Here is a 16,642-nt window from a genome sequence, read left to right as displayed (position 1 = left end):
GTCATCCCTTCTGCTTATTTCTTTTGTCTTGAGGGAAGACATGACCCTTGCCTCCCGTGATGTAAGCGATAATTTCATCCAAATCTAAGCTTTTGGCAATTCCCTATAAGGGAAAAACCTTGTTTGGACCTGGATTGAAGGAAACATCCGCAGACCAAGGTTTCAACCATAAGGCTCTGTGGGCTAGAATAGAGAAACCTTAACTTTTAGCTGCCAATTTAGTAATTTGCAGGGAAGCGTTTTTTATGAAGGACTTTGCTAACTTTAATCCGATCCTGGATTTCTTCCAAAGAAGTCTGTCTTAAGAGACCCTGCAAGAGCATCAAACCAATAAGCTGCCGCACTGGTTACTGTAACAATACATGGCAGGTTGCAGAAGTAAACCCTGGTGAAAATACATTTTTTAGTAGACCCTCCAACTTCTTATCCATGGGGTCTTTAAACACACAACTATCCTCAATAAGAATAGTAGTTCGTTTGGCCAAGGTGGAAATAGTTAATTCCACCTTAGTGACCGTTTGCCAAGGTTCCTTGACAGCGTCCGCAATTGGGAACATTTTCTTAAAAATAGGAGAGGGAGAGAAGGGAATACCAGGTCTCTCCCATTCCTTAGAGGTTTTTCCAGTTCCCAAGCGAACTTCGGAAATTATTGCCGAGTAAGAAGGAACTTCTAAATATCTGTCTAACTTACTCAATTTCTCAGGAACGACCACTCCAGTGGAATCACAGTCGTCCAAAGTCATTAAAACCTCCCTGATTAACAGACGGAGGTGTTCTAGTTTAAACCGGAAAGAAACAACAACTTCTTAATCAGTCAAAAATAAGGAACACCCCGAGTCTGAAATTTCACCTTCCGATAGAACCTCCATACCCTCTCTCTCTGAAACCTGGGAGGGTACGTCAGAGGTTGCCACCAGAGCATCAGACACTTGGTTAACCACATAGTAGTCCTTCCGTTTACGTTTGCCTTGAAGCATAGGAAAGGTAGATAGCGCCTCCAAAAGAGAAAGACATAACTGCAGCGGAAACTAGAGGCGAAGTATATGGTACTGCTTGGGCGGGCGTTAAAGGCTGGGACGCTTGGGGAGAAAGCTGTGGCATACCTGGACTCTCATTGTTAGACTCTCGAGAAGCATCCGCCACTGACAATTTTTTTTTTATCATGAAAAATCTTATCTTTATAGCTTAAAGCCCTCTCAATACATAAAGGGCAAAAAGGAACAGGAGGTTCCACATTGGCATCCAAACACACTGCGCAGACAACATTTTCTAATTCCATTCTGTAGAACAGGTCAGAAAATTAAACAAAAAATGACTTGAAAATGTTTAGGTTGGCCCTTTAAATGCACCACTCAGACTCTTACTATATGAGAGAATATTATTAATAATACGATCTTAATTTACTTTGAACACTTTCTTTAAAAACTAAACATAGCGGTTTTTCTTATGTCTTGTTGAACAGAAAAAAAATAGACGTTTAATAACTGAGCATATTAAATTCTGAAACAGAAATACTATTTACCCCATTCAGACACCTCACAGCCTCAATCGGCTAAGCTGAGGCGCCTACCTGCCTCCAGACCTCTCTCTTTAGGAATATGTCTGGTTGGGCTACAGAGCGCTAACAACCGCCTGCTTAGATAACCATGCGGTTCAGCGTACTGCCCGAAGAGCTGTAGAAATATGCAGCAGACTTGTTCCGTCTTCAATCTGAACAGGACCGGAACAAGCGTCAATATAAAATACGCAACGTCAAGAAAGCGCACAAATATAAGCCATTGTGGGCGTCATCTTAAACTGTTCGTACCGGGAGTATATAATAAAAATATGACCGATACTGTCCCTAGCCTTAGCCCAGTGCCTCAGTACCCATGCTATTATTATGGGAACCCTTTAGCCTTAGCCCAGTGTAAATGTACCCATGCTGTCATCATAGGAACCCCTTCCATCTGAAGAGTCTCATCCCAGAGAAATAAAGTAAAATTTTATCCGTGCAGAGTCCACTCCGAGTATAACTAAATTTGCCACAGAATCAATAGAAACTGCACTTACCTTAATGCTGTCTGACAGCAAGACAGCTCCAACAGGTGTAGGAGGTCCTCTCCCTCCCATAGCCCTGTTGAAAAAGATAGGTCTTCTTGAGAAGGGCAGCATAACAATACAGGAGGCGCAGTGAGAATTATGTCCCACCAGTTCCCATTGCTCTAAAGCCACCAAATGCTCTTCTGTAGAGACTGATATGGACTACGGCTACACCCTAAACAAAAACAGCACACTCTGGCACTGTTTGTAAAATAAACTCTTGAGGGGGGGGCGGAGCTAGCCACTGATCTGACTAGACGTGTGCACACTGAGCTCCGTGAAACAAATTTCTAAAAGAGATTTATAAAGTATTAATTTCGGTTTAACCTAAAGATAAAATCACCCATTCTGCTGCTGGACATTACTGTAATGCAGAGTGACCTCTTTTATACACCCTGTTAGCAGCCGATAACCATCGCATAAGGGGACACCTATAGAGGGACGAGTGGTCCCGCTACGGAGAGTGCAGACGGGTGTTAACGACAACTTGAGGAGTTTATGGTTCCCTCACCGGACTTTCTGCAGTCATCTGGACTAGCCTGATTAGATACAACTATCCTCTCTGCCTCTGCTGCCACTCGTTTGTGAACCGTGGTCCACACAGCAGCCCCTCACCTCTGGCGGCAGCCGTTTCCTAACTCCGGAGGGTCGGGGCTCCGCTCCGGAGTTGCGGCCTTCCCTCACACCAACTAGCATCGAACACCTGCCGTCGCCGACTGACTTCGCTCCGGAGGATCGGGGACCCGCTCCGGAGCACTCAGCTGTAGCCAGTTCCTGTGGGAGGAAGAAAGGATTACTAGCCTCGGGACTTACCTGGAAGTCTTGAGATACATACCCGCATACCTCCAGTGCCAGTCGGATTCAAGAGAGGGCTCAGAACGCCCAGATTCTCAGCGGTCAACAAGTTCTTGCCGTGCGGTGGATCCGGTAGCCACCTTGGAAGACTGCCCATTACCGAAGCTGGTGTTGCTCACGTCTTGGCCCCTACTGTGACCTGGGGGACCCGGGAACGGCCCTCACAGGCCGCTTCGTCTAAGTTCCGATTTGGCACGAAAGATCGCCATTTTGAGGCCTATGCGGGGGACTCACCAGTGTTCTACGCAGAGAGCATCTTGTCACAAGCGGAGTGTGAGGTAAGAGTACATGCCTGGCCACAACTCCATACACTGCTCTCATAAGCATAGCTAGTCCGTGGATGGTTAGGACATAAACGGCTCCATTGCAAGCATAATTTATAGTACAAGCAAGCTGCAGGCAGGTCTGAATCACGTACTGCCAGCCGGATCTACTGAATAAAACTCTGACACTCTGATATTTAATATTTAATGCTTGCTTCCTTTGCCTATGAGCCCACAGAGCTAGATTTAACTAACTTGCTGTCAAGGCAGGGTACTGACAACCCACCATATCTTACATAACATTCTGCCATCTAGCAGACAGATTACCTAACAGTAACTGAACTCAAGCCTACATTCAGAGCAATAGCTTGGGACACTAAGTGATATTTTCATACAGCTGCTGCGTCAGCCAAATGTTCTCTGTTATAAACAGAGTGGAGTGTAACTTTCTTCAGTGTATTGCTGCATATGTGTGCTGTCTCTACTTATGGTTTAAGAGTACTGATTATGTACAATAATCTCACTACACACCTTCTCCTTTTTAAACTCTAAGATACCCCTCACAACTGGTACAACATACTGACAACCTTTGAGCCCACACTGCACTCCCCCTACTGTAAAATACCTTCTGAAATCTTATATCCAGAAGAACATCATCTTCACCTACACTCCTGAACTAACAATTTAAGGACTTAATAGCAGGGTACCTTATCCACCCCTGCTCAATATTCCGCTGAGTTACACTGTCTGTTAATTCTCTCTGGCACCTCTCCCTTTCCGGTCCAGACAGTCTGGGCTGGTCACTTCCCTTCTCCCTTTTCCCTTCTATATAGTCATATCCCACCACTCCCTGGGGTGCCAGTGACTCACATACTTGCATTTATATGTTGGGACCGAAGGGTTCAATTACTACCTACTATTTGATGCTGTAACAAAATGTCATAAATATAGAAAGTGTTATTGACCCCTGCTCCGCAGTCTAGCAATACATATCAGACCTAGTAAACTTTACTGTACGGTGCTTTATACTCTTTAGATTGTTTTCAGAGCGCTCTATAACAGAAGGTTGGTGTTAATTTTTAACCTACAGACATACCTAACAGTCTTAACACAATGCCCCATGGGCCCAGACGTCAGGGGAAACCCTCCACTAACACTCAGAAGACTGTTTATGATCATTTTACTCAATCAGGAAAGGAATCTAACCCTGTCACCGAGGAGATGAGCGACCCTGAGTCGATCGATGCTGAATCTCATTCCAGTGTGCGCTCAGAAGCGCCATCACATTACATTACTAAGGCTACCCTACAACATATGTTGGCCAGTCAAACACGCTCTATCACCCAGGAAATTCAACGGTCCTCTGCGGAACTGAAAAAGGAAATCTCCGAGATTGGAGAAAGAGTTGAAGCACTAGAGCGGAAACGGGATGATCTAGCAGTAGATCAATCAAACCTGCTCACTTACTCTGAAACCCTAGCAGACCAGATGACTCAACTTGAATTTAAAATGGCAGACATTGAAGACAGATCTCGCAGAAATAATATCCGGTTTAGGGGCATCCCAGAAACCGTGGAAAATACTCATCTCCAACCCTACCTAAAAGGAGCTGTTTACAGTACTCGTGGGCACCCCAGATGGACACACTGATACAATGGAGAGAGCCCATAGAGCTTTAAGATCACGACTTGCTCCTGCCGACAAACCAAGAGATGTAATTGTCTGCTTTCACAGCTACATATATAAAGACAAACTTATGCAAGCAGCCTTCAAAAGACCGCCTATGCCAGAAAAATTCAAGGATGTTCAACTCCTGCCTGACCTTTCAACTCATACACTACAGTACCGTAAAACCTTTCAACAAATTACTCTGACACTCAGGAAGGCTAATATTAAATACAGGTGGGGCCACCCCACAAACCTAGTGGTCACCAGAAATAACCAGAGCCACACAATTAACTCCATACCTCAAGGTATGGCTCTCCTGGCCACATGGGGCCTACACCAGGAACAACCTCCACCGTTACAGCCAACTTACCCAAAGCCGAGAGCTTCGGCTCCCGAATGGTCTATTAAAGAACAAAGAGCCAAGAAACCTAAAACTAACCCACCGTAAAAACACGTCTGGTAGCCTTTCACGGAATTTACCTAGACTTTATTTAACCTGGAAGTTTGACCTGTCTCCAACAGATCATAACTGAGACTGAGTTAAAGTTTAAAAAGTTTACTATTAGATAGTACAATTAAGTTATGTGTTTGATTGTTATTTTAAGGTTGTTGTCTTAATTTAAGTATTGCACATATGTAATAGCAAGTTAATTTACAATGATTACTGCGGAGCAGGGTCCATTCCAAAGACCCCTGTTTCTATTAGCTTCTCGCCCCCTCACGGGCAGCCCACACTAGGGCTCCACCATAGCGAACTATTTTCGCTAACTTTTCTTTACTCTGTTGTCTATTTCCCTCCCCCTACCCTCCCCACCTACACTAACTCTCATTATTAAAAGACCTGACCTACTCCCAATACCTCCCTATGCCACCCCTCAAAATACTAACCCATAATGTAAGAGGCCTAAACTCCCCACATAAGCGTAGCCTTTTAGCTAGATCACTCAAATTCCATAACCCTGACGTAGCATTCCTTCAGGAGACACATTGGTCGTCAAGACAATCCTCCTTGCACAATATCTAAAGACTACACTGTCCTCGAATACACCTCTTTTTCAAAAAAAGCCAGAGGTACGGCAAATACATTAAAGAATAGCTTATGAACCAATCCAAGTTCTAAAAGACCCCCAATCTAGATTTCTCATTCTAACATGTAAGCTAGACCATACTGATCATACCTTAGTTTCTATCTATCTACCTAACTCACATCAGCCTAGATACCTCAAACGGATCCTACACACAGTTGACCGGATAAAAATAGGTAGAGTCTTGCTAGCGGGGGACTTCAACATGACTTGGGATCCAGCACTAGACAGAAAAAGAACTACCCGGACAAAACACACTACCCCTCCTGCTCAACTCTCCCAAAAGTTCAGACAAATTATCATCCACTTCTGCTACTTCGATGTATGGCGTTCACTTCATGCTAGAGATAGAGACTACACTCACTTCTCATTCCCTCATAAAACATACTCCAGACTTGATTATGTTTTTTGCTCAGCAGAAACCCTTGACCAAGTCAAACATTCTAACATCTCCCTATGCCCATGGTCTGATCATGACCTAGTTTCAGTAACTCTCCGCTCAGCGGAGCGACACCATGTGAAGCCTTCATGGCGCCTCCCGCATTTAAGGAAACCTTGAGAAAAGACATTGACCTGATTATTGTCATTAGTTTGGCAGTAGAAGGTTGAGATGACACACTATGGGGGGCGGCAAAGGCCACCTTTAGGAGGTCTCATAATTAAAAAACAAGCTCATCTTAAAAAAAACTATCTGGCCTACCCCTTTCCAAATCTCATATTGAATTGCGTCGACTAGAACTCCTAAATAGAAGTACACCCTCAGATGAAACCACAGCTCAAATTACACTGATTAAAAAACCATATTAACCAACTAGAGCTAAAATGCACCCAGGCTAACTTATTTAAACTGAAACAGATTACTTACCATAAGAGTAACAAAGCAGATACACTACTAGCAAATAAACTTAAAAACAGGGCGAGTACCTCAAGAATTCACCAGATTCAATTTGAGAACCAGACATACCGCAAACCCTCAGACATTGGTACTTGTTTTGAGAAATTCTACTCAAACCTGTACAATCTAGAAAAAAATGCAAGCGACAAACTAACTCCTGTTGACAAAATATGCTCCTTCCTTCGCAGCTTAAATCTCCCCTCATTGTCGCCTGACGACCAAGAAACACTTTCATCCCCCATCACCTCTATGGAAATCAAACACGTAATAAAGCATCTAAAGCCTTTTAAAACTCCGGGTCCAGATGGCTACTCAGCAGCCTTCTACAAAACATACACAAACGAACTAACCCCACTACTCTTAAGATTTTTTAACCACGCTAGAGAACAGGGTAGGTTTAGTCAGGAATTCTTGGAAGCAACGGTGATTACTATTCCTAAGCCCCAAAAAGACCCATCCTTATGCTCCAATTACAGGCCAATCTCCCTGATTAATTTAGACATTAAAATTTATGCTAAATTATTTGCTACACGCATCTCTAAATTACTCCCGAAACTCATAAACTTAGATCAAGTAGGATTTATCCCTCACCGCGAAGGACCAGACAACACTAGACGTCTCCTAAACATCTGCACTGAATCCACCAGACTAAATAGGCCATTCTCTGTCATCTCATTGGATGCAGAGAAGGCTTTTGACCGCGTTAGATGGTCCTACTTATGGGAAGCTCTTAAAATCTTTGGTTTCCCAGATCAAATTATCAAAGCGATACAGGCTCTTTACTCCACTCCCACAGCAGTAGTTAGAGGCCTAGGCTTTGCCTCACCCTCCTTCCCAATATCTAATGGCACCAGACAAGGATGTCCACTCTCACCCCTTCTTTTTGCCCTGGCAATCGAGCCACTAGCAGAGCAAATCAGACAAGATAAAAAAAATTGATGGCATTCGCCTACATGGCACTATTCACAAAATTGCACTCTTTGCAGACGACATTACTATATTCTCATCAGACCCCCTATCTTCATTCCCGAGACTGATAGAAATCTTAAACTCCTTTGGAGACATGTCACTCTACAAATTAAATCTAGATAAAACAGAAATCTTTACCTGGGGAATCCCACAGAACACAATAGACACCCTCAGGGTCCAATACAGAGTACATTGCGTCAATAACTTCATCTCCCACTTAGGTGTTAAGATATCGAATAATATCCCTCAGATGATCAAAGACAACTACCTGCCCCTTTTAACCGAACTGCGTACCCTGAAAGACAAATGGGACTATACTCACATCTCATGGATAGGTAGGTTAACAGCCCTTAAGATGTCTTTTCTACCTAAAATTACTTATTTATTTAGATGTCTTCCTCTCCGCATCCCAGGATATCTCCTTCACCAATTTCAGAGTGAATTTACAAAATATATATGGCAGCACAAACCCCCCAGAGTGGCGCACAAAATCCTTCAAAGCCCCCTTAGTAGAGGAGGTATAGCCTCCCCATCAATAACTAGGTATTATGAAGGAGCCATGCTCACCCACATCTCACAATGGGGTGCTAAAGACTCCCCTAGTAAATGGAAAACCATAGAACAAGCCTCCCTCCCAAATCATATATTTTTACCCGACTTAATTTGGATTCCTGCCCACCTAAGACGTACCACAGACATCAGAAATGACATAATACGAGAATGCCTCGCCATGTGGGACACGCTTAGACACTATCCACACATCGCCCCACATCCTTCACCTATTACTCCCTTGACAGGTCTCCTACGAGGCTTACCTGACTCTCATCCTTATGGCTGGACTAGAATTGGAATACAAACAGTAGCTGACCTTTGGGTTACTTCACCAACCCCGCGCTTCATGACACTCTCAGAAATAAAGGCTGGCTCCAATTTACCCAGGTACATGACATACGAATACACAAGACTAAAGAGCTTTCTTACTAATTGGGGATTTCAACCTGAGTTACACCGACCCCGTACACTCTGGGAAACGACTTGGCAACAAGGTAACAAACTACACAGACCATTATCAATGCATTACACCTTAATAGGAAACACAGACCCTGAGAATAAACTTCCTCACTTGGGAATCAGTTCTGAACCTGACTCTGCCCCCACAAGTATGGCAACATGTAATTTCCCTCACTAAAAAAGCACTGCACTGTGTCACACTCTTCGAAACATATTACAAACTCTTAACGAACTGGTACCTTACCCCTGCGAGACTTAATAAAATGTTTGTCTCTACCTCTCCCCTATGCTGGCGTAATTGTGGCAAAAAAGGAGACTCTCTACACATATGGTGGGAATGCCCCAAGTTAAAACCCTTATGGAGTACCTGCTTCCGTACGCTAGGGAGATTAGGCATAACACTTCCTATAACTCCTTCTAATGCCCTCTTACACATAGGCATTACTAAATTACCTAAACACCAAGCATATCTAGCAATTTATTTGCTAACAGCTACTAAAGCGACAATAGCCAAGGCATGGAAAACTGAGACGCCCCCAAAATGGTCATGCATCCTAAACTATATGGCATACATCTACAATATGGAGAAACCTATCTTTTACTCTCTAAATAATTCAGACCTATTTGAATTAGTGTGGGCAGATTGGCAATCTAACCACACCACTACTTGGGCCCCGTACACTAGAGCAAACACACACTAGGTAACCCTCTCCAAGTACCATCCGCATATGAACCAAAGCTCTGCCTCTAACAACTACCCTTCCTTTCCTCTCTCCCCAGTCCCTTCCCCCCACCCCAGTTAACCCACCCCATCTGACTTGAGCTATATTTCGTTCACTTTTTCATTTTAGGAACACATTCTAACCTGACATATTTTTAATGTTCCAATTTTTCTGTTCATACTTTCTGTAGGAGCCTAAGTGCTCCAAATCATCTAATATGTCATTGTTGTATTTGAGAAATCTTTACTAATAAAAATTTGAAAATTTAAAAAAATAAATAAAAAAAAATAAACAAACTCTTGATTGAAGAATCAAAAACTAATACCTCACTTTGCCATCGCCCATCACTAACATAGGCAAAGTGACTGGAGTGGGAGGGAGGGGAGGAGCTATATAACAGCTCTGCTGTGGTGCTCTTTGCCTCGTCCTGGTGACCAGGAGGCGTAATCCCACAAGGATGAAATCCATGGACTCATTGTGTCTTTAAAAAGAAAGAAGCCCCCTGAATAATGAGCTGATGATTCAGCCAAGTCAGAGACAGACTTGTACTGGAATCTAAGAATATCCTTTGAGAAATTTAAGAAGTCTTTGGTAAATTGATCCTTCAATCATGTTTGAAGACACACTAACAGTTGTCTGGTGTAAGATTCTGCTAAAGGAAAAGACTGAGCCTGAACCAAGATATCGTCCACAGCAGCACCTTCATGCAGACTTGGAGGCTGTGGCAGACTTCTTACCCTGATTGGGCTTGTTCCAATTGGCATTAGGCCCCCAGACTAAACCAGAATTACCTTGCCTCTGAAAACGAGTTCGGTTTCATTCCTTTTGTCAGACTTTTTGTCCTGAGGAAGACAGTAGTAGTAGCTATAAAAGAATCTAAAGCAGACCCAAAGAAACAATTTCTTCCCTTGAAGAGAGATAAGTTCCAATTTTCTGTCTAGAGGGTCTTTAAAAGAAGTGCCGTCTTCCAAATGAATAGTAGTATGCTTAGCTAGAGTGGAAATAGACCCATCAACCTTAGCAATGGTTTCCCATAACTTTAGAATAGCAGTAGGTTAAGGATATATCTTTTTTTTTTCAAATTCTCTTTATAGATAGAAACACACACATGGGAACCGACAGTTGTACAGAGACTTTTGTTCTCCTGATAACAATAGGAGATACGCTATAATACAGGCATGAGATTTTTCAATACAACAGTTTGACATTTAGTCTCATACGTTTTCCCGATATTGAGTCTAAGCATTTGATTAACATAATAGTTAAAGGTGTATATCTTTTTCATCCATGTATCCTTCTATACCAAGTTTTTTTGTTTTAATGCATTCTAACTTCTTAACTATTAAAACAATTACACTAAACAGTAGCCCCCCAACTTATAGTACGGTACACTTTTGGGCGATCCCTTACCAAGTTGCCGTTACTACCTCCCCACCCCCAGCCCAAACTGTGGTCTTTAAAATACAGTACTCCATTCCCCCTGGAGCTGTGCCTCTACAAAAGATCTCATGATGCAAGAAAGGTCTTAACACCTGTTGCTGTTGGCCCGGGGGGGGCAGTATAAAACTTTGCCATTTGTTTAGAAAGTGTCTCAGCCTACGCTTAGTGTCCAGAGTGGTGTCAAATTGCTCAATGAAAAAAGTTGTCTAAGCATTCTATGTTTGAATTGAGTCAAAGTGGGTGGTTATTTGGAGATCCACTGTGCCAGAATACACTGCCTCGTCAACAATGTGCCGAGTATAAGCATGCGATAATGATTTATGTTGCGCCTCCCACGAAAAAGATTTTTTTGGTCAAAAAAAAAAAAAAAAAAAAAGAGACCCACCTTAAAAGGTAATTTTAACCCAGTATTGCAAGAGTTTCCAGAATTGGTTTACATATGGGCACTCAGAAATAATGTTTAAGTGTAGGCCCTAGTAACGAGCATTTGATACATTGGTTTGGCAAGTCTTGGTTCCAATGTGATAGAGAAATGCAGATTAGGATGTTAAATAGACTAATCTGGACCGCTAGACTAGCCAATCTCGTTCTGTCTAAACTGGTAAGTACGTCATTAGTGGATATTTCCCCCAAATCCTCTATCTGTAGCCTAGTCAAGATATTTCCTACAACACCTTTGGAGGCCTGCGCCATCAAGAGTTGGTATATGGGGGACATAGAAAAATTACCCATCTTATAGGCAACATGGATATATGAAAAGGAAGAGAGCTGCCAAAAATCTGTCTGTTGGGCCATCAGCGTGTTAATATAGTGCCGGACCTGAAGGTAGGCGTAAAAAAAAAGTGTGAATTTGGTAAGTGATACTGGCTTTTAAAAGGTCCTGACCGTGTGACAAAGGGTCCAAGAGAGTGCCCACCGATGTGATCTCTCGCGATTTCCAGTCCTGAAAATGGGCCGTTTCATAGCCCGCCAGGAAATACTTATTTCCCCATCAGTGGGATGTATCTAGATGTGGGTGACCTGTTTCTCAGAAATTTGAACGCAAGCTTCCAAGCTCTTAGAGCATCCCTATAAATAAAGTTATTCTTGAGACTTGAGGGTAGGTCAACAAATGGTATGTATGGCAAATATGAAAAAACAAAACAAAACAAAAAAAAAACACAAAAGTGAAGTGAGACAACAGCTGTCTCCAAAGATGGGTCCTGAAAGTACATTGTGTTAAGTTGCCAATCCATCACCAGTCGAATTAGTGTTGCCCAGTTGTAAAACTTAAGATTTGGGAGCACCAGACCCCCTCTGAGGTATGGTTGCTATAGAACCGCAGCCGCTATACACGGTCTCCTGCCCCAAATAAAAAATTTTATTGCTCTATTTAGAGTTGCTATGTCTGCTTCGGTAAGCAGGAAGGAGGTTAAGGATATATCTTAATATGTACCACCTTAAATAAGAAAGAGGAATTATCAGGCTCAACATCAGATGAGGGATCCTCAATCCCAGAGGAAACCTCACCATCTGAAGATAACATTGTATCTCCAGCATCAGGACACTCACTACTAATAGAAGGAAAAACTTGAACTGACCTTTTATGTTTGTTTGAATGGCCGCCAGCAATGCCCTTGTAATTGCAGAAGCAATAAAATCTAATGCATGAATTAGCACTAACTTGAGACCGTAAAAAAACAAAAAAACAAACACCTCACTAACCCGAGCATATGACAATGTTGAGAACCGGGCATGGGAAGACTAAAGCGTGCCAAACATTATGCACACAAAAAGCAAAGGGGAAAGGTAAGAATGTGTGAGATATATAGATATATATATATATATAGATATATATATATATATATATATATATATATATATATATATATATATATATATATATATATATATATATATATATATATATATATATATATATATATATATATATATATATATATAATATCTCCACTTGCCCACCAGTAATAGACTGCCAAATCAAGTACTGAAACATAACAGCAGTGATAATTGAGATAGGAGTATAACAGATCTGAAGAAGAGTCCCTGGGACCGAATTTACAGAGGATCTGTGAAGGATTTCCCATGAAGCAAAAACCATCATATTATAGACCAAACTCCAAAACATCCCTCTAACAAGAGGGGAACCAGGCCTCAACATAGATTGAAGACCCTCTTCTGAAAAACATCTTCATTCTTTGACTACCTCCAACAGAGGCAAAGTAAAGACTGAGGTATGTGCCAGGTGGTAGGATGCAGCAAAGATTCCCAAACCCTAAGAGCTCTATAAAACCCCTAGCAGTAGAGAAGTAATTCCCAGGAGTAAAGGATCATACAATGTCCTTTTAAGGAATGAGGAAGGTGTTTTTCTTCCTACCAATTCCTAATGGAAACTTTACCAGTGTCCTGTGAAATATTACATAATGATTCCTCCGTTCCACACAATACACGTGGAGACAAATTATCCCATTTTAGTAATGTTTTCTATGCTGTAGGTTATTCCAGTTTATACAGGTACACTTCACTTTTAGAGTCACAAATCTAAGTTTGGCACCAGCTTAACAAACAAAAATGCAATTTGAATATATCAAATGATGCTTCATAAGTTATTTCCACCACAGAGATGCTATAACGATTTACCATGCTTGTGACGGAGGCACCAGGTCCTGGTGATATTGATGTCCCACGCATACTGGGCACTGGGGATTTGCTTATCCTCTGTTGTGGCCTGGAGAAAAAAAAATAATAATAAAAAAAAATAATAATTAGATGATAGATATAGAAGTGGTGTGGGGGGGTTAGATACCGACATGCCAAGAGATTTTAATATTCAAAACTAAATACGGTAACGAGCCTGACCTGCTACGGAAGTTGTCTCTGTTCTTATCCATTGACATCTTCCCATATCCTGGATGGTAGTAGCTTGCAGTCTGGAAAGCAATATCAGGTGGAACTAATCCTTCTAATGCCGCTTGCTGGAGTTCCAACGGACTAACCTGTTGTGAGGTATACAGCAGTTTTATATGCAGTGATCACTGAAATCTAATTGCAGCCTACATAGTAAACCAACACATGGGGGGGGGGGGAGAAGCAGGAAGTAACTACAAATTTAGTTTGTTAATTACATTACACTGTAATACTTCACCAACTGCTTAGTGAAACATGCATTTGCTCCCCTTCTGTAAAAAGTCATGATATTTACCTGGGCAATCATTGGGCTGTCAGACTTGGGTACCCCTGTGGGAAAGTTCTCTCCTAGAAGCTGCTGAGAACCTGAAGCAAAACCTGTTTGAAATAAACTTCTATTGATCAGCAAAATGTCATATGGTGAACAGTCATTCCAAATTATAGCAGCCTTACCTATGGGAGAAGGTATTCTAGGTTGTAGGTAATCTGCAGAGGAGGCACGTGTGGGAAACACCTGGGGAATTTGAGGAGAAGGTGTCCTATGTCCCATTAGTGAAATTGTTGAGTCAAGAGTCCCCATTAAATTACTGAGTACATTGGAGGAGGAATTAGAAACAGGAGGTCCTAGAAGCTCCTGAATAATGGATAGGATAAAAAAATAAAATACCAAATTTTTTTTTTAGAAAGTCTACTAGAAAAACAATTGAAAACAAGACAGCATATAAAAACAAACAGTCTATACCTGCAGTATGTTTCGCTGCAAAGAGGGACCAGTGATATCAGAAGACAAATGACTGTCAAGGTTTCTCTGAAAGAAACAGGATATAAGAGCTACGCACACAAAAAAATCCAAGAACTACACCCAACAGCCCAGAAGTAAAAACACCATTAAGCAAACACCCTTAAAACCATGTGAGAAATATTTAAAGTTAGGTACCACTTTAAACCAGGCATGATATGTCACAACTATTGTGAAAAAGGGGGGGGGGGGATGCACCTACTATTTTTGGATCTGGAATATACTAGACCTGAAGAGATGAAGCAACAAAATCAACAGAAGCTAAAATAAAAAATAAAAATCAGGAATCCAAAGAGCCAGAAAAAAAAAAAAAAAAAAAAAAAAAAAAAAAAAAAACACAGAAATTAAAAAAGTGGAATCCATACATTAATGACTCACCGGAACAAAAGCAACTAATCCATAAAAAAAAAAATAAAAATAAATATATAATAACCTCATTGCAAAGCCAGGCAGAACCAATGCCGCTACCAGACTCTGGTCATGCACAAGCAGCTGAGAAGTCATCTCCGGAAAGCAAAGGAGAATTTTACAAAAAGGTCAGTGAGGGCCTCTTAGGACTTCACGAGAAAGTACTTACATTTGCTTGAGGTTGTGAAGGCAAAGTCCCACTTGCCTTCATACTGTTTACAAGCTTGTTAAAAGCAGACATGTCTCCATCTCGACGGGGCTTCCTAGGACCAGCAATTGCTGTAAGAGCTTCCTCCAACTGTTCTGCCATGAACGGAGTAGCAATCTTCCCCTCCTGCTCTACTTTTAACCCTTTAAGACCAGCTTCAACTTCTTCCACTGACAGGACTACTCCAGTATGTGCTGTAAAAATGATATACATTACATACAGTAGTGCACCAGTTAAATTTTAGCTGTTGCTTTTGTGATTCAGCAGAAGACTTGCAGGTCCTTTAAAAAATGAAAATGAGTATTTTATGTTAAAGTGATGGTAAATCCTAGGATTACCAGTGCAACAAAAATACTTCATGCTTAAAGTTGCTTTTTCTGACTGCAGTGTATGCCGCGCAGAGTGCCTCAGACCACTCGTAGCAGAATTCTATTTTTTCAATGAGGTGACGTTTCCACCACTTAGCCAGATAGCTGCGTGGGCCAGTTGGCATTAAGCCAGATAGCTAGCACGCTATTGGCCAACATATCTTTTTTTAAAAACAAAACGCTCTGCTGTAGGTGGCCTGAGGTGCTCAGTGCAACATACGCTGCAATCAAAAAAAGGAACTTTCAGCACAAGGTATTTTATACTTTGAAATTTTGCTGCAGTGGTTAATCCTATTATTTCAAAAACACTAGGATTTACCATCACTTTAAATGCGGGGAATAGATAGAATAAGGTCCAAGAGATGCACTCGCCGTGTTACAATTTTTTTTTTAAATTAAAAGTGAGTTAACATTTTCGGGGAGTGACCCCGTCTTCAAATTCCTGTGGAGGGTAAAAAAAAAAAAAAAAAAAAACCCACCACACACCAGGAGTCTGAAGACGGGGTCACTCCCCGAAAACGTTAACTCACTTTTAATTTAAAAAAAAATTGTAACATGGCGAGTGCAACTCTTGGGACTTATTCTGGATATTATCTGGATTGCACCCTGCACTATGATCAAGGGAACAGTGAATGCGGATATTTGGGAAAAATTTTTTTTTTTTTTTAAATGCAGAAAATGCTAAGGCTAACAAGTCATAAAAGCAACTTCAGAAAGAGATAATGTGTAGTAACCAAAGTGGGTGCAGTGCTGAAGTTCCAATCTGTTGCTGCCCAACTGCCAGAAAGTTCATTCCACACACCCAATAGTGCGGCACTCAAGTCAAAAACGTTAATGATTTTATGTTTCTTTAGATAGACCATGCAATTTTAAAACTCTTCCATTCTTTTATGTGCACAATTTCTGATGCACAAACTCGTATACAAAATATATGCAAGAGAGCATAGGATACACTCAAGTTG

General features: G+C 41.5%; 1 protein-coding gene across 4 annotated transcripts in view; it reads right to left on the bottom strand.

Annotated features, from left to right (window-relative positions):
- EIF4ENIF1 (eukaryotic translation initiation factor 4E nuclear import factor 1) overlaps window positions 1–16,642 on the bottom strand; it is a 51,761-nt gene that overhangs the window by 13,534 nt on the left and 21,585 nt on the right. For all 4 annotated transcript variants that reach the window (XM_053702021.1, XM_053702023.1, XM_053702022.1 and 1 more), the window contains 6 exons: window positions 15,274–15,506; window positions 14,640–14,705; window positions 14,351–14,531; window positions 14,193–14,275; window positions 13,850–13,986; window positions 13,631–13,718 (listed from right to left, as the gene is read on the bottom strand). In XM_053702021.1, the coding sequence (XP_053557996.1) occupies window positions 13,631–13,718; window positions 13,850–13,986; window positions 14,193–14,275; window positions 14,351–14,531; window positions 14,640–14,705; window positions 15,274–15,506 (788 nt within the window). The remainder of the gene's footprint in view (window positions 1–13,630; window positions 13,719–13,849; window positions 13,987–14,192; window positions 14,276–14,350; window positions 14,532–14,639; window positions 14,706–15,273; window positions 15,507–16,642) is intronic.

This window comes from Bombina bombina, chromosome 2 (genome assembly GCF_027579735.1).
Source record: "Bombina bombina isolate aBomBom1 chromosome 2, aBomBom1.pri, whole genome shotgun sequence".
Taxonomy (NCBI): Eukaryota; Metazoa; Chordata; class Amphibia; order Anura; family Bombinatoridae; genus Bombina; species Bombina bombina.
The sequence above is the reverse complement of the archived record's forward strand: the minus strand, read 5'-3'. Positions and strand labels throughout refer to the sequence as shown.